Here is a 23,075-nt window from a genome sequence, read left to right as displayed (position 1 = left end):
CCCAGCCTGTCAGGAAGCTGGGGTCAGAGCGCAGGATCAGCCATGATACAGCGCCCCTGGAGCAGAGAGGGTTAAGGGCCTTGCTTAAGGGCCCAACAGTGGCAGCTTGGCAGTGCTGGGGCTTGAACCCCCGACCTCCCGATCAGTAACCCAGAGCCTTAACCGCCACTAAGAGTTCATTTCTATTCACTTTACACCCCCATTAATGTTAAAAATGGCCAGAAGAATGACAAATGAGACAAAAGATCATTAAGTCAACATGAACCGCCATCACTATCCATCTCATCTTTTCTTTTCTTTTTTTCTCTCTCCTGATACTGGCGACGAACTGGCGACAGCCTTATGACCCGCTGTTGACTAGCTTGACCCGCAGCTTAGGCATGCTAGAGTGGTCAAATACAGCAAGGTGACCGAAAGCGTGAGAGTTGTTTAAGACGGACTCCTCCGTTTACGGAGATGCGTCAGAGACGCGACCCAAAGAACTCATGCTATCATGTGGAACAGTTTTGTTTTTCCAATCGCATAACACAGTAGAGGAATCACTTCTTAGGCTACAGGTCTGCAAGAACACAGTTCTATCCTAGCCACAGTTTACTCCTTAAAACGTTTATTTAGTCTCCATTCAGTCTGGGTCTAAAATGAACAAAATAATAATAAAACAAAGAACAGAAATGCAGAAAAGTGCTTAAACTTTACCCGTATCAAGAAAACCAGATTTTGTGAATAGTCAAGTTGGACGCACCCCTAAGCCAACATGCTACCTTCAGTAGCTAACTAATATAAACTTCACTGTTAGCTAGTTATCACTCTTCTGATTGGGATTTTACAGTCCCTGTGATGCCAGAGTAGTACTCGGTGTATTTTATTGCTTTTCAAATAGAATGTGTATAAATGAAAAACCCCGCGTTCCCTCTCCCTCTGTATTTTCTTTTTGCTGGGGAGAGGCGGAGCTTAGCCTGTCTTTTATCTAGCTGTCAGTGCAGACCAGTGTTGCCAACTTAGTGACTTTTCAGACCTCTTTAGTGACTTTTTTGCAACAACAACAAAAAAAAAACGCCTTGTGACAAATCTAGCGACTTTTTGGACAAACCTTAGCAACTTTCCAAATGTCAGCAGTACTGTCCTGCAAGCACGAGGTCTTGCTTTCCTGCTGCACTCTCACCTCTCTCTGCGTCTGCTCTGTTCAGTGAGAGGCTGAGAGCCAGAGATTTAACAATGTCACGGATAACGAGACGCGCCCTTTGTCTCAATTTGCATCATTCATATGCGAATGTTTTTAGAACGCAAGATGAATGTAATGTAACATGTTTTACATGTAAAAAAGTAGTTCTAGTGTTCAGAAACATTTTTGATCATTCATGTTCCATACCTGTCCCTTATATAGTTTTATAAACATTATTTTAAAAAATCATAAGTTATGAAAAGTAATTAAAAAAGTACAAAAACACAAAAGCAAAAAACATCTATCTATCTATCTATCAAAACAATATAGATTAGGTTATATATAGATTTTATATAGAATAGATAATCATTATACCTGGACTCCTCCAATATGGGGGGGGGGGTGTTATAACTAACAGATACTAGCTTTCTAACTTAACTAGCAGCAAGAACTTGAATGTTCCAGAACGCCAGTCGTCTTGTACTGCATTCCATCCATCCATCCATCCATCTTCAACCGCTCACTCCTTTTCAGGGTCGCGGGGGAACCTGGAGCCTATCCCAGGAAGCATCGGGCACAAGGCGGGTCTTGTACTGCATTTATTTATTTATTTACATTTCTTAATTTTAAGTGCCTTAACTAATAGAAGTAAGTGTTTTAGTGTTCTTGATCTCATCATGAAGATCAAAGGCCAATGGGAAAGTATGAAATAATAACACCATTAGATATTTGCCAAGGGGATCCTGTTACATGTTGGACAGGCCTATTTGATCAGAATATGGTGGTCAGAAACACAGACTTTGGCCCAGGCTGGGGTATTCATTATGGGGGCCTACGTTCAAATGCAAGTTCAGTGTAAATTGCCTAAAAATGGCTATGCCATGGGTATATTTATAGGTTTATAGATTGTGAGAAAATGGCAAGGAAAAAATGAAAACGACAAATCGACTCACTGTATTAAAATAACAAGCTAATATTTTGCGAACGCTCTTCAGTTTTTTTTAAACGAACGATAAAATTCGTCAGCAGAAGTTAATTCACCTCATAAAACACTATCTGCAGCTCAATTCTTCATGCTAATCCTTGGTTAATTAGTCAGTGAAGAAATGACCCATCTGACTCACTTTGCAGCTCCACAAACAGGCCAATGCTGGTAATTGAAGAGCTCATGTAACTCCTGATATTTGGAGCAGACAGGCATAAATTATTTTGATGTCATTAAAAAGCTTACGGTCTCGTCTTGCAAGTGATAAATATGTATTTTGGGTCTGCGTGACTGATTTCTAAGAGTAGGTGACAATTATTTTAGAGAATGGAAACATTATCATGCTGCAAGGCCTCTCGCCTCACAGGACTGCTCGCCCTGTTAAAATTCATGAAATACAAAAATCAATTCATCTAGACACCTTGTACTCTCTCTCCCTCTCTCTCTTTCTCTCTCTCTCTCACACACACACGGTTACTCTTAAGCAAAAAGGACATACAGTGGGAGAGCACACACAAAATCACACACTGTTACTTACACATACATTCAGGACAGAGCGATGCCAATTCAACACATTGAGCTGATGTTGATCAGTGTTACATTGAGAAAAAAGCCTTAATATGTCATTTGTAATCATGGTAAAATGCTTGAATTGCACTATTGAAAACGCTGTAAATCCAGTACAGGGTGAATAATAAAGTCAGGTTGAGTATGTGCGTACTACTGTACACATCCTCTAACCTTTCCTCTGTCTTAACTCCATGCTCTGGTTTGGACATTTTGGACACTTTGTCACTCCTGTCCTTCCTATTCTCTTCGGTCTCTGGAAGAGAAAGAGGGAGGTTGGTATATCTTGCCATCTTTTCATGCAACTTCTCAAGCCGCCAAAGTGCAGCTTTCTGCGGACCGTCTTCAAGGAGCAACCCAGAGTGCACGAGAGCATCATAGTGAGTGACGGGTCCAATGGGTGTGGCGCAACCTGGGCTAGTCGACAGGGGTCTGTGGTTCTCGGGTGTAAATGGTAAATGGTGCGCTTATATAGCGCTTTTATCCAAAGCGCTTTACACTGTGTCTCATTCACCCATTCACACACACACTCACACACCAATGGTAGCAGAGCTGCCATGCAAGGCGTTAACTTGCCATCGGGAGCAACTTGGGGTTCAGTGTCTTGCCCAAGGACACTTAGGCATGTGGAGTCATGTGGGCTGTATAACGTATGGAACTGTCTGGGTCAGTGCTGGTCCTGGCGATTAATCAGGGATCAGAGAAAAGTTCCATACTTAACTAGCACTTTCTATTTCATCCATCCTAACCACCAGAGGCTGAAAATCACCTGCATTAGTATGGGGACTGACACCTGTCCAGAGACGACCACCATGTGCTGTCACTATGAGGGGCAATGTTAACCTAGTTGAACTTGAAGAAAGTCCAGGTAGCTTCAGTGGAGGCTTCTCGTCTTGGTCTCTAAGTAATACTCATGGGGAGGAGACACTATGGATGTCACAGTAGGGCAATACTGATGACATTCTGTTTAGACACGGCAGCCTGCCACAGCGTACCTCCATAATAGACGAACAGTTGGACTGAGAATCAGTTGGCTTAATAGTTGTTCTAAATAGTACCACATGATGCATACCGGACACATAAAGGAACGCTCCACAGGTTTGCCTTCAAGCAAAGCTGCAAGGTTGAACAACTGATTCAGAAAATTGTGATACGACATGTGTAAGGAATACCTGGGTTCAGCAACAAAGGTCACTCCAGAGTCCTCTGGCCATCAGTCCTTGCAAGGTAAGCGTATCACCAGAGCATGCAGCTGAAGTGACTGCTAGCTTAAAAGGCAGCTTTCAGAGATATCCATTTCTGTTTGCATCATGCACAGGCTTGTAAAGAGGATCCTTAAAGGACTCCAGCACAATGAAGAGATCCTATGTTAGGCTTAGTGGTTAGCACATTCGCCTCACACCTTCAGCATTGGGGATTCGATTCCCGCCGCTGCCCTGTGTGTGCATGTTCTCCCCGTGCTGCGGGGGTTTCCTCCAGGTACTCCGGTTTCCTCCCCATTCCAAGGACATGCATGGTAGACTGATTGGCATGCCCAAAGTGTCCGTAGTGTATGAACGGTGTGTGAATGTGTGTGTGATTGTGACCTGCGATGGATTGGCACCCTGTCCATGGTGTAACCCCTCCTTGTGCCCAATGCTGCCTGGGATAGGCTCCAGGTTCCCTGTGACCCTGAAGGATAAGCAATGGAAGAAGATGGGTGGATGGATTATATTTTCTCTCTTTTTTTGCATGATATATGAATATTGATTCAGTCTAAATATTGATTCAGTATATATTTCAGGTCTGAAATATGTAATACTGAACAAAAAAACGTTTAGGAAATATGTAATATCTGAAGATACAAAATATACACAGTTTAGGACTGGTGAATAATGAAGAGCTTTATAAAAAATAAAAAATAAATAAAAAAAACTTCCCCAAAACAAACCAAACAAAGAAAACCCCTAGTTTCTAGACAAAAATGGTTTCCACTACAAATACCATTACAAACCTTACATTACTGGTACTCTGTCCTTAATGGTATCCAGTAGACATAACATGCCACTAGTAGAAGGCAACAAATTACCAGTAGAGACCCACATGGACCTTTACAGTTTCCATTACAACCAACAGAATTCCCATTATAACCATTACAAATTCTATGAGGGCCTCTATTGTTTGCCCCTCCAGCAGGGTAGTTTATGTTTAATATACATGCCCCATTGCCTAAATGTGTGTAGTGCAAACCCAGACTATGTTTCTTGTAACTTCTCATATTAGAGGAACTTAATAAACAATAAGAGTCTGTAGTTAACACTTCATATCCATTCAGCATGTCATTTAAAGACTTTATTTACTTGTTTGTTTGTTTAAGGATTCGCATGCTTAATAGCTTACAAGTCCTTTCAGAAAAAAAAAGGTTGTCTTTAAAATAACTCACGGTGCTTCATGCTATCATGTGCGCCGCCATGATGGTTTTTTTTTTCTTCAAAATAATACAACTTTATGTGAAATGCAAGAATGTTTTGTTTTTGTTTTTCTTTCTAAAAGCAGGATTTTATTTTTATGCTAAACTAATAGAAACAGATTCAAGACATGACAGCGTCTGGAATGATATTTTTGTCCCTATGCGAGAAAATAAAGGAAATGGGTTATCTTTGTTAAAGTATGTATGAGTGCAGGAAAGCTGCAAGGTTGGGTTTGATAGCAAATAGGTTGAGATTGGATATATAGTGCACTAGATAGGGCGCCAAGTCCATTAGGTCTTGGGGTATTTGGTGCACTTGTGTAGGCATTACAGAGCGGATTGGGATGCGGCCGGAGTCTAGCGTCAGCTGCGTCTCAGCTGATCGGAAGTCCGAGTCGGAGGTAAAGTGCCAGGCTGAAGGTGTTAGCGGGGGAGTGATGGAGGATGCCGTAGCGGACACACGGAGGCTTTACGCCAAACCACAAAACCTCAGCGATGCCTACGGACCTCCGAGTAACTTCCTAGAGATCGAAGTGGGCAATCCCGAGACGGTGGGAGTCGGACGGGGCAGATTCACTACATACGAGATCAGACTGAAGGTGTGCCTGCTAGCTGGTTAGCTTGTTAGCTCGGTGCTTCACTCACTCTCGCCATGAGCAAATCGTTGTTTTTTTTTAATATTATCTACAGCTTTATACCTCCATATCCACTAACTAACTCTTTATCATTCTATAAATATCAGATGTTCCATGTCAAACAACAATTTGTTAAAATACACCACTTTATTTATGAGCATGTAAAGAATATAAAGAACACCATATCAGACCTGTTTTCCAAAAAAACAACAACCCCAAAACAAGGAAGTGGATCTGAATAAACTATCGTGCATGCTGTTATTGTGCATGTTAGTTTCCTCATTGTTGACAATGCTCCCTCTTCTCTTCAGGGCGAAGTAGTTAGTTATTTACCGCATGCTCATCAAGTCACCGGATGACGCCACGGACTCATTTGCATATTAATCAAACCGTCACGATCATTTGCATATAAAAACGTGTTGCATGCGGAAGGAAGGTGTTTCTGAAGACGAAAAAAATAGAAGAATAAACAAAAAATTTTTGATTATAGCTTGTTTCTGTTTCCATGTCCGGGGCCTTTTAAGCGATAATGTGCAAGTTGTATTGTTGTAATTGCATTTCCCACCTCAGGACATTGAAGGTGTGATGTGAAAAGAATGAAGGGGAAAAAACAAACATGGCCGCCGTTACGAAAGCGTGTATTTTCTTAGCTCTGTCGGAGCACGTAAAGCACAAAAAAAACCCCACTTTAACCGCAGTTTTACGGTTACAGGCCTGAGTTTCTACTGGTTCTACCATTGTGAGCTTTAAACCTTCGTGAAACATTTTATACTTTAGAAACTGCAGCAACAGTGAAAAATAGCGAGTCGTGTTAGCAGCTAGCTAGTTAGTGATAACTCTAATGTTGATGATTACCTTCTCAAAACAGTATTTAGTACGGTCAGTGTTATAGATTTAACCGAGTACCGTGGACGGATCTAAACGCAGTACTGCTGTAAAGTGATTTAAAAGCAGAGAAGCAGGACTTGAGCGGCCATGTCAGTTTGATGTCACGACGTAAACGCGAAAGGAAGTGGTAATTGAGAAGACTACCCCAAGTTGAAATGTACAAGTTGAGCGGGTGTTTTCTGTGGCGTTTACCACAGGTTTTAAGCAGGGAATTACAAGTTGTAACCTTGCCTCAAACGCATCATCGTGCAGAATTCATGACAACTGGGAGCTTGGAATGTTCCAACTTGGAAACTTCCCACACGAGAGCGTTCACGTGAACCGTACGAATTCAGAAATAAAACGAATCCTCGCTGTAAGCTGTTTACAAAAACTGGAACTGAAGAGCTGTTCGGTTGGTTGGTAGATGTGATAATTCACCGTAAATAGCACGGAAGGTAACAGTTTGAAAAAAGAAAGAAATCTTGCAAAAAGAGAACTAACATTTCAATTATCAAAGTATCACCCCGTAGTTAGCGGTTTCAAATATATACAGAAACTCGAAAGACTGCTTAAAAACCTTCAATCATGCTTCTATTTCTTGTTCTTACATTTTACTATGAACGCTGCCGTGTTGAAGTGACCATACGAATTAGAAGTTGGAGAGCCGTTGAAACAGGTCTTTCCCACTTTCCCAGTTCCCACAATATTCACAGGTGCAGGAAGTGGCATTGCTGTTCCTAGAACAAATCCAGCTGACTGTAAAGGAAGTGCAAAACACTGGTGAAGAGCCATACTCAAAATTATTACTTAATACTTGTTTAGTTGTTGGCTCAAACTTGCTTCCAAAGCGTCTCTCTGGTGTAAGTAAGCTCCGTATCAGACACGGTAGTGATTTGCAATCGGGGTAAGGTTTTAAGTCCGTGAGTAACAAACCAATGAGAAACAGCCTGAGGGCGCTGTGGGGTATGGTATTGTGATTGACCTGCAGAGGCGAGGAGAAGAAGTGAAACGCACGTTTCTCTGGTTAATACTTTATCTCTTTTACATGTGTAGTATACTACAAGCCTATAAAACGTTGAAAGAAATACCAGTAGGACGGTAACCTAAATGATATGTTAAAAAGCTAAACATTAAATAAAATAAAAAAACGCGGTCGGGTGTCATGCCTGGAGATGGAGCTTGAGATTTGTAGGCTAGTGTTTGCCCGTTAAACACTTCTTTTTTTCCCCCACAAAGCCGACATACCGTATGGCTTCATCCAAATTTATTGGTTCAGCTCGAATCCAAAATGTTCCCAGATCGCCGATGTTACATTTGGTTTCCCAACAAGATTCATCGCCGGGGCGGAACCCGAAGTGTAATAGCACAATTTGCCTGACTGGATTTTGCCGCGCTCAAACAAACCCACGCCAAACTAACAGACAACACCATATAAGGCGTTTATGATTACGTGATTTGTGTATTAACATAAAATCTCCTGCTATATTGTAGGCTATAAATACAAATTAATATTGCAGCTGTTATTATTATTATTATTATTATTATTATTATTATTATTATTACACTTGTATACAAAATGTTGTACTTTGTACATGTCATAGTGCGTACTCAAGCAGAAACATTAATGTGGCGTGTGATGTGACACCACCACGGTGGCTAACTACCACCACGGTGGTGCAGTTGTCACAGCCCTAGAGTCATGGCAATCACTTGTTTACTGTTCATTTCTTTACATGACTTGTTTGTTCACCAGTCATTTTGTTTTGTGCACATCATAATGATTCACTGGAAGTGATTCAGGTATGGACTTGCTCAGTAACTTGTTTAACTAAGACTGAGGCAGTCTGTAGAAAGACGCCATCTTTGGTCACAGCACTACAAACTAATGTTTACGTATTTGACTAATATTTACTAGTCATATTATAATTTCTATTAGGTATGCAGACAAAACGAAGCAGTGGTAGTAAGTAGTTGGGAAATAAACATGAAGGAATCATTTATGGATGGAATACCTTGTTTTTATTACTTTCAAATATAGCCAAGAAAAGAGTTTAAAATGAAGAATCAAAAAAGGTTCAGTGTTCAGTGATTGATCATTGGGAACTATGGTGATTAGTGATTGGTCATTGGAAGCTATGGTGATCAGTGGTCATTGGGAACTATGGTGATTGGTCATTGTGAACTGTGCTGATGAGTGATTGGTCATTGGGAACTATGGTGATGAGTGATTGGTCATTGGGAACTATGGCGATCACTGGTCATTTTGAACTGTGCTGATGAGTGATTGGTCATTGGGAACTATGGTGATGAGTGAGTGGTCATTGGGAACTATGGCGATCACTGGTCATTGGTAACTGTGATCACTGGTCATTGAGAACTAAAGTAGTGCTTGAAAGTTTGTGAACCCTTTAGATTTTCTTTTTTATATATCTGCATAAATATGACCTAAAACATCATCAGATTTTCACACAAGTCCTAAAAGTAGACAAAGAGAACCCTATTAAACAAACGAGACAAAAATATTATACTTGGTTATTTAGCCTATTTATTGAGGAAAATGATCCTATATTACATGTCTGTGAGTGGCAAAAGTATGTGAACCTCTAGGATTAGCAGTAAATTTGAAGGTGAAATTAGATTGAGGTGTTTTCAATCAATGGAATGACCATTCTAAAGGGTACACAAACTTTCACGCACCACTGTATGGTGATTAGTGATTGGTCATTGGGGGGAATCTTTCAAGCCCTCCTTATGTAGCAGACCATACCCTAAAGCAGTTAGCTGAAGTCTGGATATATAAGCTGATCTTAAGATTTCTGAGAGCAAGTAGCAGGAAGATTGATCCGAAACCTTGATCTGCACGGTTATTGTTAGTAGGTGAGACGACTAACTCCAAAATCCACAGTACCCCCCCCCCTTAAAAAAATAAAAATAAATAAGAAGTCTGCTGTTATTAAATATTTGAATACCTGGAGTTAAAATGCTTTTGAAATGTATTTTATAGTCAGAAATGACTATTTGTAATACCCATCAAAAAAAAAAAAAAAAGAAACCTGAGTCTTGTAGTGTTTTGAAATAGAAAGCAGTCTAGTTATAGCGTTCACTCTCACGCAGGTGTGAGTGTGTGGTCAGATATGAAGCTCACAGGAAAAAGAGAAATAATACATTTCCTTTACGATTTGATTCTATGGAAATCGGATCTGGTGAAGCCAGTTAGGCCTGGCACTCGCATTTTCTGAAGAGTTTCTCCAAAACTGACCAGTTACGTAAGCATGTACCTCACACTTAGTTAGGAGACGTGGGAGAATTCGGCCTGTGTATCTCAAATGTGTTTTAATTCGTGGACGAGAAAGCGTCTAGTCGTGTCAAACGTTGCATACCACGAAGTTGACATGACCTGTTGGTTCTAGGGTGAAATTGGCAGCAGTCCAACATGTTTACAGAATAGGTAGATTGGAAGAAGAAGGAATGTAAACTGGATAAACTGGTACAGATTGCATTAGTGGTGACTGGGCGAGTCACCACTAACTAAAAATTTTTCTTTTATTTTTCCTTCTGTAGTTAATTGTTATTAATAAACAGCTGAAATAGAAATTAAGAATATGAACGAACAAGTTTTTACTTCAAGTTATCGAAAAGGGAATTGACATTAAGTCGGAATAACTCGGCGTTTCACCTGGTCAGGTGTCTTCGGTGTTTAAGAGAAAAAGGGAGGACTTATCTTTTGAAACAAGTTGATTAGGAAACCGGTAGCTTCTTTCGAAATTTTGATGAAGTATTGTCGGCTGTTGCAAGCGTGTACCTTATGGCGGCGTGAAAAGAACAAGAAGCAATTTTGTACACCCCAGCCATGTGGTCTGTACTTCAGAACGTAAAGCGCTCACACAAAGGACGCAGATAAGACCGAGTCTCGTTTGAAGACGTGCTCGCCAGCCCCTCTCGATCCGAGCGGTCGTTCCGCGTTAGCTGATGAGTTTTGACAGACGCTCTTGTGTTCGGCGATGGACGGCGTGCTGGCTGGCTTTCCTATAGTATTTATAGCTTTCCTCTACCTACACTGGCAGCCATTAGCCCGAATCTAAAGCTACTGTACTTGATTAGCGTGTAATAATTAGCATACGCGTGTAATCAGCATTATTGTGTGCCAGGGAGCCCGCGCTGACCCTGCTTTGCATGAGGGAGTGCCCCGCTCATCCATCTCTCTCGGCGCCGGCGCTCCCTCGCTCTGTTTCAGAGCGACAGGAGAGCTGTCGGGTTTATTTATTTATTTATTTATTTTACTTTACTTCTGAAGTACTTGAGCGTGATCGGTGAAGTTAACAACAACTCGTGCATTAATTGGGTGGATTTTTTTTCTTTCTGTTTTCATGTCCCACTGCTCAGAGATGATGATGATGATGGTGTGTGAGTTTGTGTGTGTGAAAGTGCATGAACGCCTGCCGCCTTAATCCGCTCATTGAGAGAGGCGTGGAGTGAATGAGTGGTGCTGGTGAAGCCCATTTGAACCCCCTTCACCAAACTTACCCCCTACTGGATGACACTGAAGTCCCCCCCCCCCCTTTTTTTTCCTCTATAGTCTCCAAGATATATATGAAAACAGGAAAAGTTGTTACTTTTTAGAGTCTTGACATTCGCAAGATTCCGTATGAGAACCGTTTACATCAAAGGTTAGCTGTGGGATCTTTGTTTGTTTGTTTGTTTGTTTTTGCGTTTCTTTCTGCAATCTTGCACGGCGGTAGATCCTGCATAGAAGTCTGCGTGAACTTTGCAAAGGAATACTTTTAAATAGTTTTTGTCATTTATAGTTCATGCTAGATCTGTCCAACAAAGAACACAGGCTTTAGTTTTTATATCCATCACTATAAGCTGGAATTATTATAATTTCTATAAATATTAAATCTAAACAACAACAACAACAACCACCACCGCAGTACGATTAAACTATGTTAATGGACTGCTTGTGATTTTTACATTTTTTTTATTAATTAAAACTGTATTTAACATCTTTCGATTTGTTAACTTGAGCCATTATCACCATCATCGCAGCTGATTATGCTTAATTAATAGTAATTGTAATAATTTGTTGCTTATGCACACCGTTCGCTCAGTCTTTAATAATTTATTATCAGCGTGTACTCGTTTATTCGCATTAATATCAAAGCAACGCAGTAGTTGTTTTGTTTATAAAAAAAAAATAATAATTAATTAAAAAAAGTTCGTTTGAAGTGTGACCTGGACTGTCTGTTTTGCTTTTCTCTCCTCTCTCTCTCTTTTTCTCTCCTTCGCATGTTTACAGAGTGAGAAAACGAAGCGGCGTTTGACCTGGCTCCACTTGGGGAAAGGGGGGGGAGCATGGGAGAGGAGCGAGGGGAGAGGACTTTGTTTACAGACAGGAGAATACACCCCCAGCACCCCCCCCCCAATCCTTCTTTCTCTCACCCTTCCTTTCACCTCCACCTCTTCATCCCTCTTTCATTCTCTCCTCCATTTCCAAACCCCTTCTCTCTTTCTCTTACTCTTGGCCAATAATAAAAATGGCTTGCTTGCCTAGGCTTGTCAGTCCCAGTCAAGTGTAATCCAAAGTCTACAGCATCCTCCCCGACAACTATTTTAATGGTAATGGGGGCCATATTGTATCAAGGCTACCATATCCTACTTGAGATGACAGTATCAAAAGTGGGAGTTGATGCTATGGGAACAAAGCGAGGGAGCAGCTTTTTGCCAGAGCTGGTGAGTGTGTGTGTGTGTATGTTTGTGAGAGCAGGGTGTGAGAGAGACTGATTTTGAGAGAAGGTTGTGGGGGGGGGGGTTGTAAGCATCAAGTGCGAGTGCTCTTATTGTCCCTCTCCTCATCTCTTTGGAGATATGATGCGATGAGATGGCATTGTGAGGCGGCATCCATTTTTGTGCTACTTTTATTTTGAAAAAGAGACCGACAGAAGGGCCGAGAGCCGAAATGTGGTCTCTTAAACTTGACTCGATGCGGCCCGCTAAAAGCTAATGCATAGCCGGCACTGAACCCTTACAGTGAGCGTGGTGACCTTTCAGCACAGGGTTTTTTTTTTTTCTCCTCCCCTCTCTCTTTTCCCGCTCCCCTCTCTTCTCTTCCTAATGAGGACACGCCATTGTCCCCACAGCGCATACATGCATTTCGGGTGGGGGGGTGGGGGTTAGAGGAGGGAGACCCCTCTCCTCCACTCCTCGGATCGGTGTAAGCCATGTGGAGGCTTTTAACAGTGCTGAGGACTGACTGAATGAAGAAGCGCTTTTAGTACATCTATCACACAATCGGCTATTTTGGGTCGTATAAAATGGATGATCTCTTTCTTTCCGTCAGTGTCGTTTCTGTCTCTTTTTCTCTGTGTCCGACTCTTTGTTAACACTCCTGTCTGCTTCCTCTATATTATTTACTATTCAGTCGAATGTAAAATAGTTCGGGAAAACATTCCTTCTCTGGCAAAACCGAGCCACTTAATTAGTGTTGCTACATTTTACATATGTTATGTATTAAAGAATAGTGTCGCTATATTAAATGTTAATTTACATTTGTAAATTAAAAAAAAAACATCAGCTCATCTTCTAAGTTCGGTCACGAAATCGACCACGAGCTCGTGTGCTGCTGTAGAGCTCCTGAGCTGAAGATTTGGGATGCTTCCTGGCATGCAACAGGTTTTTAATAGAAATTTTCATTTGCTGCTTCTTTCAATGCAGAGATTCTTCTAAAGGCGTATAACTAGATGGTATCTATGGAAACTTTTCGAAGAAGTCAGAAAGATGACTTAAAAAAAAAAAAAATATATATATATATATATATATATATATATATATATATATATATATATATATATATATATATATATATATATATATCAGTCCGAAGGTGGCAGAGTGGTTATTTATACACACATAATTATGAAAAGACTAGAACCTCCTAATTCTCGGAACGTTCTCTTTATCATCTCTTTATCCACTTGCCATCGTTTCCCCGTCAACCAAATGCAAAATAAATAAATGATTTAAACCTTTTTTCCACTCTTCAATTTGTGCAATTTCCAAAAAATCTGCTTTTAAACCGCTTCAAAGAAACGGCTGTGTTGTAAAGCGACTACGTAGTATCGCGGCGGTGTTGCACGTGTAGGGTATCGAATCACAAAGACGTGAGTAAACGCGTGTCTCTAATAAGCTCTATCAGCGTAAACTCTATCAGCATCAAGTGTTTAAGGTGGAAGTCGGCTTCTGTCGGCGCGGTTAACTGTTCGCCGCACTAATCAGGGCTTTTGTTCCACTGTTTTGTTTGGTTCTTTCATTCGACTCGAGTTTGATTTTGAGATCATTAAGGCGGCGATGAAGCCACGCCGACTCGGGAGAGCCCGGATAGACACAGCCGCGTATAACTGAATACAAAAACATTATTTGGATCGAACCGAACCGCTAACGCGTTCTGAACGAATACAAATAAAGATATGAACAGGAGATGCACTATTTTGTTTTGGGGTTTTTTTTTGTTTTGTTTTGTTTATTTTAATATTTTTTTCAACCAGAAAGCTTTAGACTGGTTGTGTGCATCAGGACTGGAACCCTGCAGGACGCAATGTGAGACATTGAAGTAGGGCTGCAACTACCGATTATTTTCATAAGTTTCATTAGTTGGCCGATTTATTTATTCATTTTCCGATTAATCGGAGGGGGTGGGGCAAACTTTCAGTACCTGTTTTTGGTTTATTTAAAATAAAATCCACAAACTGAGTGTTACAAATCTAAACTTCAGACTAAAACTTTACACAACTTATTGTCCAAAACAGAAAAGAACCCAATACGCACACACACACGCACGCACACACACACGCACACACACACGCACACACACACACACACACCAGAATGTATACTATTAATTTAGGACTGTAGTTTAATTCTGTGCTTTTTGTGCAACCATAAAAAATAATGCATAAATACTTATATACACAATATAAACTAAAATAAATGAATTAAATAAATGTGTTTATTTATATATATATATATATATATATATATATATATATATATATTAAAAAAATTATATATTTTATAGTATTTATGCATTATATTTTATGGATGCACAAAAAAAAAAAAAGTTCCCTTTCCCTGCACCTTGTGGTTTCTGTTACTCGCTGCCTTTAGGAATATTATTTTACTTGTTTACTTTTGATCATAATGTTTTAATTAGACATTACAGATCTTACTCGTGCTCCGGCTGTGCATCAGCGCGTCCACACAGCGCGTGAGGAGCAACGCGGCCTCGTTACTAACACACCACTTCCGTTATAAAAAATGACAGAATTTACCCTCAAGTGCGCAAATACAGCATACAATGATGATAAACTTATATTAAACTAAACCTTTTAAGGAACTTGCATCAGTTTCCCCTACTCCTTACACACAGTGGAGCATTTTGGATATAAACATAACTTTGTGCTCCTGCATTACTGTTTGATCTAAGTGGTGTTTAATATAAAATGCTCCGCTGCCATAGAGGACTTTCTTCCTCAGTCATGTGACGATTTCACCTCCGTCTGATGGAGACTGAGGTCATGTTGGGAATAAAAGTTAACGCTGACATAAACAGTAAACTGAAGAAAGTCAGTGTCTGTGATTCTGGGTGTCTGCTAATGCTAGCGTGCGTATGCCATCATGCGCTGTCACCTAGGAAGCAGTTTATATGTCCGGTTAGTAAAAAACCCGCTAGTGTTCTATTTGAGGCGATATTACCTTTCTAAAATCCACACACTAGACGGTAGAGTACACAGTACATAGTGTAAGTGTGCAATACTTCATTCAGGACACAACTTTAGTATTTACTCCGAAGCGTGTTTTCGGAACAGAAGTAACGTAGTGAGTAAACACACCCCGTGCCGCGCGCAGACCGACTAATCGATTATGAGATTCATTGACAACAATTTCTTTAATCGATTATTATCGATTTTATCCATTAGTTGTTGCAGCTCTACATTGAAGCTTAACTGAAGCTTGTGCATGAAGCTTGCGGTCAGGGTTGCCAGGTTTGCATGAAATTCCAAGCCTAACTACAATCCAAAAACTGCACAAAAAGGCTTGAAACGATCGCAAAATGGTCACAAAATTTTCGCTCCCTCAGTCTTTGCATGGAAACAAGTTAACCATACTTAAATGCATGTGTATTTCTGATTTGCAGTATATGCAATACGCAACTTTATTACACACGGAACCTGGCAACCCTGCTCACGGGATGAACACCAAGTTCATTCATTCTGTGTAAATTGTTATTTTGTTTAAAGATCTTTTTTTTTTTAGTAACTACCCTTCAGAAGCTATATAAGATATTTAAATGAAAATAAAATAACAATTTACACCGTGCATCCTGTTCAAAAGTTTACACCCGCTCTCCCCGCCTCTTAATGTATCGTGTTGCCTTCTTGAGCATCAGTGAGTGTTTGCACCTTTTGTAATAGTTGTGTACGAGTCCCTCAGTTGTCTTCAGTGTGAAAAGATCAATCTGAGCATGTTTGAAAGTGGTGAAATATGCAGAAGATGCTGGAAAAACCAAAGAATGTGCAGGATTTTTAGGTGTAGGTGTAAATGGGATATTTTTTAATAAACCTAGTCGGTCGGGTGATCCAAAATGGAAACAAAGTTTTCAGGAAGCCTGACCAGGATAAAGCATTTCAGTAGATGAGTGAATGAGCGTGGTGAACACATCACTGTGTGTGTGTGTGTGTGTGTGTGTGTGTGTGTGTGTGTGTTTGTGGATTAGATTACCCAATGGGTCGACCTGGGGATTAACTTCTTTGCTTAGAGGAAACCACAGCTCAAATGCCCTGAACGGCAAGAGTACCATTGCTCCATAAACGTTGTGTAAAAGCGTAACCCTACACTCGCAGTCCGCAATCGGACCTGTTCGTTCTCATCCGCTAGGATTCATTAACCAGAGCTGAGGGTTTTTCTCTCTTTTTTTTTTTAACGAGTGCGCACATGCACAAATAAAACAATTGGTTTCTCCGTATTTAAGGTTTTATATATTATATTATATTATATTATATTATATTATATTAAGGTGTAGCTTTAAACATTGGTTCAAGTCTTATTAATTATTAAACAGGATCGCACCGAACAGTCAAATCAAATCGGCTTAACAGTTGAGCAGAATCTCTTGAGATTTATGGAAGGGAAGGAAAGAGTTGCTCAGCAGGTAGGAAAAGGAAGTGTGCAGCAAGGATGGCCGCCATTCTGCAGAAGAGAGTAAAAAAGCTGGAGAGGGGTTTGAGGAAAACAGGACGGCTGGGTTTCATCGGTGTTGTTCATCGTGAACAAAGCTGAAGAGGCGCACTCAAGGGTGAGGACTGACTTATTATATCATTCAGAGAGCCGTGGATGGACGAGGATGGGATGATGAAGGACCAGGGCTTAATAAGAGAAACGATTCAGCCTTCTATTCTCAATTAGGGCCTCACATGAGATTTTTTTTTCTTTTTTTCTTTCTTTCTTTCTTTCTTTTTCTCTCCTCAAAAGCAGACGGTCAACACGTTTGCCGATCGAACCATTCATCCATGCTTAAAAGTATTATTCATTTCCTGCATGATTAGAACATTGCTCTCAGTGGTGTCTTCAGATTCTTCACCATGTAACGTTTATTTATTTATTTTATTTATTCAGATCGAATACCAATTGCTACCACACGTTTTAGAAAGGACAGTTAAGATGACACAGAAATGTCAGTTTTTTTTTTTTATATATATATATATATATATATATATATATATATATAATTTTTTTTTTTTTTGGCACCGAATTTCAGTTTCAGCCACGCGTTTTCATTTCTGTGCAGAACAAACGAGAATTTGTGTTTCACTGCTTTTTTTCTTATCCTTTTCAGACTAACCTTCCCATCTTCAAGCTGAAGGAGTCGTGCGTCAGGAGGAGATACAGTGACTTCGAGTGGCTCAGAGGAGAGCTGGAGAGAGAGAGCAAGGTGAGCCATGACCAAAGGCGGTACAAATAGCGTTAAAGAAGAACAACGCCTTCCCTCCTTGTAGCTGAATGATCCAACGAAGGCCTGTCGTCCCTGTTTCGAAGTAGATACAAAGTTTTACTATTAATATTCGATTGTGTGGGAATCTTTTATGTTAAATGGCGTATTTACGGCGTATTTGTGTTTTATTTAAGGCGATCAATCAAGAACAACACAAGTTTTCCTACGAATAATGCACCGCTGAGTCCTGATTTTTTTTTTTTTTTTTTTTTTCCAGCGACCTCGAAATTCTAGGTCCATCACCACCAGACAATCAAAATTATGTTTCACAAGCGTGAAATCATTTCCCACGAAGACGAAAATGTATTATTTACCGAAATCTGCTAATGTAACACACAAAGAACTGCTGCTAATTTAATCAGTACCAGGTGTTGGATATTAAGCGGTGACTAATTAATATTGTCTATCATGTTTTGTATGAAACATGGTATCGGAGTTATTTAGGAAAAAAAAGGAAATAAATAAATAAAAAAGCAGATGGTGTATATGGAAATTATGTATTTCTGTTTATATATATATATATATATATATATATATATATATATATATATATATATATATATATATAAAATATAAAAAATTGGGGGGAAATAAGTATTGGACGCGTCAACATTTTTCTCAGTAAATATGTTTCCAATGAGGTTATTCACATGAAATTTTCACCAGACTTTGGTATTAACTTAAGAAATCCACACATGTAAAGAAATCCAAACATTAAAGTCCATAACTGAAGTTATGTGTAATAAAGAGGAATGACACGGGGGAAAAAAGTATTGAACACGCTAACTGAAATGTATTTAATACTTGGTGGAGAAGCCTACTGTTGAATAACATCATATTAATAATAACAACCAAGCGCTAAATCCAGACAGTCCGGCCCCATCCTCCATTTGTACACCGCCATTTCTTTGCTCATAATTGGATGATTCGTTTTATTTGTCTTAATGTATGGGTTGGTGTTCCATTTTTCCAACAGGTTTTCGCTAAACATCCTCGACCTCGACGGTGCTCTTAGTCTCCTGACTTGATGAGCTAGCACTAGGATGTGTTTTTGATAGAGACTCCAAAGCTCTTCTTTAAGTCGCTCTGGATAAGGGCATCTGCTAAACGGCGTAAACGTAATCATAAATAAATAATTGTACAATTTAACCTTATATTCGTATAATCCAGATATAAAAGTGCAGTAATCCATGTAGATTATATGATTTGAAATCGATCGAGTCGAGATTTAGATGAGTCGGTCATCTTCTTCGAGGAGCACGAATAGGCTACGGACGTTTTATTCTGCATATACAGGATTTTCACATTTCTTGCACAATCTTATATGAATCAATCGTTTCACACCACCTTGATAAACGAGGTCCGGCCGTTATTTAAAGCTTGAGAGTTCGTAAATGTGTGGTGTTTTTTTTTTGTGTGTGTGTGCACACGTCAGGTGGTCGTTCCTCCTCTGCCGGGGAAAGCCCTGTTCAGGCAGCTCCCGTTTCGTGGAGATGACGGCATCTTCGACGACTCCTTCATTGAGGAGCGGCGGCAAGGCCTGGAGCAATTTCTCAACAAGTAGGTCTAAAAGTGTTCAGAAACCAAATAGGAGTCGAATGTTAATCTTCTAAAAATGGCACCACTTCAAGGAATTTTTCACCCAGAAATGATTTTACTATTTAAGGAAGAAAAAACAAAACACTCTATGGAAGGAATTACGTGTCGTTTATTTTGTTTACAAATCAATCATTATAGTCCAGATCATATTACAGGCAGAAATCTTACAGGAGAGTTTTCGTCCAACAACAACAACAAACAACAAAAAAAAGTTTTTGTTTTGTGTTTCCCATTCTTCTTTCAGTTCAGTGTTTTGAGCCGCACTATACTTTCCACGAAGAGTACTTATTTCCTGGTACAGAGTGGCGAAACGTGTCATTTTGGCCAGCTGTGAGACAAATCCTCTTGGTCCAAATGTTCTAAATGATGATGATAATTTAAATCCTGAAACCGAGCTTTCCCTGCTTTTTCTCTCATTGTATCAGTGACAAAGAAGATCTGTAGCAGGTTCGCTTAAAAAAAGAAGAAGGAAAAAAAAAAAAAACCGAGGTGGAATGCTTTTGCGAAAGCTCGTAAAAGAATGAGCAGTAACAATACGTCTTCCTCTCCCTAAGTTAATCTGAAGTTTCTTAGGTTGAAGTTAAACAGAGGAACAGCTTTACTCACAAGCCTTTCCTGTCAGCTGATATCTTCTACTTACTTTCTCTCTTTTTATTTATTTTATTTTGTCTCCCTGCGTTCCCTCATAATTACCTAGCGAAAGGATCGAAACTGATGAGAGGCCGCGAGTGCACCCGGCTTTACTTTTTACATTTGTTTTATTTTTCGCTGTGTAATTTATGATAATTGCGATCGAAATTACAGGCGTGCGGTCCTCTTCCCCGCAGGATGTTACGCGCACCCGTGCTTATTTTTGATCCGAGGTGCCGTTCCTCCACCGGCGGAGACAATAAAAGTTACAGTGCGATTGTAATTATTTGCTGTGATTGCAGACTTTGCTGTTATCTTTGTTTCATGTGCAAATGTGTCGCCGCTACCTGTTTGAATTTTAATACGAGCCGAGCCGCCGCAAATTAGGTTTGGAGACGGAAGCAGTACGCGAGTAATTAAGATGGGGTTTTTTTCCCTTCTTTTTCTTCCCGTGTCCCTGTCTTAACAAAAATTCCTGAATTAAATGTCATTGTTCATCGTTAATAGCACTTAGGGGTCCACGCGCTCCCTGTGTGTTGTAGACGCACAGCGCGTGCATTCACGAGCGTCGCTGTGTGATTTTACGTGCATTCGAGATGCGTTTCCGACGTCAGTAACCACCTTCCGTATCGGCTTTGTCTTAAGTTGTGTAGTTTTGCAAGTTTGAAGAAACTAGCGCTGATGTTAAGAGACACGAACGGAGGAACTCTTAGTAGAACAGCTTGATTATGATATGTTCTGCTAAATAGCTACTCCGGAGCAATCCTGAACAATTGTTGTCCTGTAGAAAGATAGCTATGTAGGTTAAAGCGAATGTGCGCATTATGGTAAGCCAAAGGGGTCACACTTGTAGCTGAAGATAAATGAATAAATAAATACATAAATCATTGCGTTCCTGTCTTTTAGTGGAATTAAATTTTACAATACGATTTTTCTTCCTCTTCACATTTGGGAGGGAAAATACAGGAAGCGGATATACAGTCATGGAGGGGAAAAGAAAGTACACCCTCTCTATCAAGCGATAGATCACACCTATCTCTATCAAGATGAACAGAAAATCAGATTTTGACCCAATTTTGTATTTCTACCAGCGATATACTTTACGAAAACCAATATATGTTTACTAAAACAACGTGGAAACACTTTTTATTTACTTTCTAACCCAAACGTTGTCTTTTTGTCGTAGAAACACGAGTTTTAAAAATGTCTTCCCTTTAAAAGGAAACTTGTTGTGCTTGTGCTAATCCTAGTTCCCGTTTAAAAGCTGTTTTCACTTTCATTTAACTGTCTCTTACATTATCCACAATGCTGTTGAACTACATATTGATAGTGTCACCGGTTGGAGTTAGTCCTTGCTTCATGTCTACATAAAGAGAGCGATGCAGCGGCGCTTTAATCTTTTTCATCAGCGCAGCTCAATACACTGTGCTCAAAGAGATCAGGATCCAAAGCTTCCAAATTAGCACCTGGATATTTCATTCTAAACATATTTGACGTCAGCGGAGTTTTCCGGTAACGTCTCTTTCACCCCGTCGCCATCTCTTGTTACTTCTTTTTGTCATGTGTTCAATCCTTACACTAATGTGGCACTGTACCTGCTCAACCCTTTAATTCAGATCTTTTTCTTTAATGTATTCCCAGAGTCGCTGGCCATCCGTTAGCTCAAAACGAGCGTTGCCTGCACATGTTCCTCCAGGACGAATCCGTGGACAAAAACTACACCCCCTCCAAAGTCAGACATGCCTGAACCGCCCACACTGGAGCTCATGACACGTGCGAGGAGAAGTCTCGTCCGACCTGAACTCTTCCCTCGGGATTAAAAAACAAACGGAATGAATCCTTCAGCTCATCCGAACCGTTCACACCGCAGCGTACTGCAAAGGGAAAAAAAAACCAACAAGTCTTTGAAACGAAAACATCTCAACATCGCACTGTAGAATGAATTGTCAGCACACTTTTTTTTTTTTTCTTTTTTTTTTTTTTTGAGTCAGTGCTCTGTCACTAGAGCTTGAATAAATCATCATTTCTGCTCTACGATAAAGACAACAATGAAGCATCTCACGTTTTAGGTTTGTGGATATCCTGGTAGTTAAGAGGCACCGCTAACTTTGAGGTTTATGAGGCTCAGGATATTATTGTGAGAAATAACATACATGCACGAACCAAAAAAAAAAAAATACATTTCCATATATATGCAGACATTATTTACCATTGTTGGAATAAAAGAAATGAATTTTTTAACTGAATTTAACTCTAAGCATTAATTTGAGGCAGGTGGCTTTCTTTCTGTCTAATACTTGCACTACTCTTGAAAACGAGCTACGACTATTCTTTCTCTCGCAGAGCAGGACGCACTTCAGTGGCGCGTCTCCGATGCAAAGCATGTGAACTGTAACAACCACGCAGCCGCTAGCTGAGCTGAGCTGAACCTCGACGAATTTGCTTCGTTTCGTTTCGTTTTATTCCTAATTGAAGTACATGTAAACACAAGGCCACTGTCGGTGCATGTTTCCGGATTTGTATATTGCTTTGCCATCACTTGTTTCTGAAGATTTTCCAATAAAACTGTTCACACACACATGGTGATTTACAAGCCTTTTGTGATTTATTCTCTTAAACTTTTCGCGTATATCTAGCCCCGGGTGGTAGCTGTACCTTTTGCGGTCCTGGAAAACCGCTTGTAATGTCTGTTTTAGCTTTCTGACATGAGTTTTTATTAGAGATGCACCGATACTAAATTTCTCAGCCGATACTGATACCCGATTACTCAGAGTGATATCGGCCGATACCGATACAGATAGTTCTGCCTTTTATACCGTGTTTTAAATGAATAATAATTAATTCCACAGTTTTTGAAGGAAATGGAAATAAAAACTTTATTCTGTCCATTTCAACAAGTTGTTTCACAGTAACTGGTCTCATACACAGAAAACACATTACTCTAATTAACATTAACACATGAACTAAATTCTGAAGATTAAAGTAAGATTTCTTCACTTATTGAATGTTATTAATTCATATTAACATTGACTGAATTCTAAAAAACCTCCTGTTAGTCTCACATTCACTCTCCACAAACACAAGCATTTCTACTTCATCATTGACCTCAAACTGCTAATATATAATATCAACTT

The 23,075-nt window shown here is 39.9% G+C and overlaps 1 protein-coding gene across 1 annotated transcript; it reads left to right on the top strand.

The window, feature by feature from the left end:
- Window positions 1-5,530: 5,530 nt before the first annotated feature.
- On the top strand, window positions 5,531-22,519 carry snx3 (sorting nexin 3). The gene is made up of 4 exons (XM_053647278.1): window positions 5,531-5,762; window positions 17,557-17,652; window positions 19,148-19,272; window positions 21,583-22,519. Exons 1-4 carry the CDS (start codon window positions 5,601-5,603, stop codon window positions 21,686-21,688), a joined length of 489 nt encoding a protein of 162 aa, XP_053503253.1. The 5' UTR covers window positions 5,531-5,600; the 3' UTR covers window positions 21,689-22,519.
- Window positions 22,520-23,075: the final 556 nt, after the last annotated feature.

Source organism: Ictalurus furcatus, chromosome 2 (assembly GCF_023375685.1).
Source record: "Ictalurus furcatus strain D&B chromosome 2, Billie_1.0, whole genome shotgun sequence".
NCBI lineage: Eukaryota > Metazoa > Chordata > Actinopteri > Siluriformes > Ictaluridae > Ictalurus > Ictalurus furcatus.
The sequence above is the reverse complement of the archived record's forward strand: the minus strand, read 5'-3'. Positions and strand labels throughout refer to the sequence as shown.

Excerpts from the sequence above, each read along its gene's own strand:
- snx3 (XM_053647278.1), top strand. The coding sequence starts at position 5,601 with ATGGAGGATGCCGTAGCGGACACACGGAGGCTTTACGCCAAACCACAA. Across the intron at positions 5,763-17,556 it reads CATACGAGATCAGACTGAAG|ACTAACCTTCCCATCTTCAA; the intron begins GTGTGCCTGCTA and ends TATCCTTTTCAG. Across the intron at positions 19,273-21,582 it reads CTGGAGCAATTTCTCAACAA|AGTCGCTGGCCATCCGTTAG; the intron begins GTAGGTCTAAAA and ends ATGTATTCCCAG.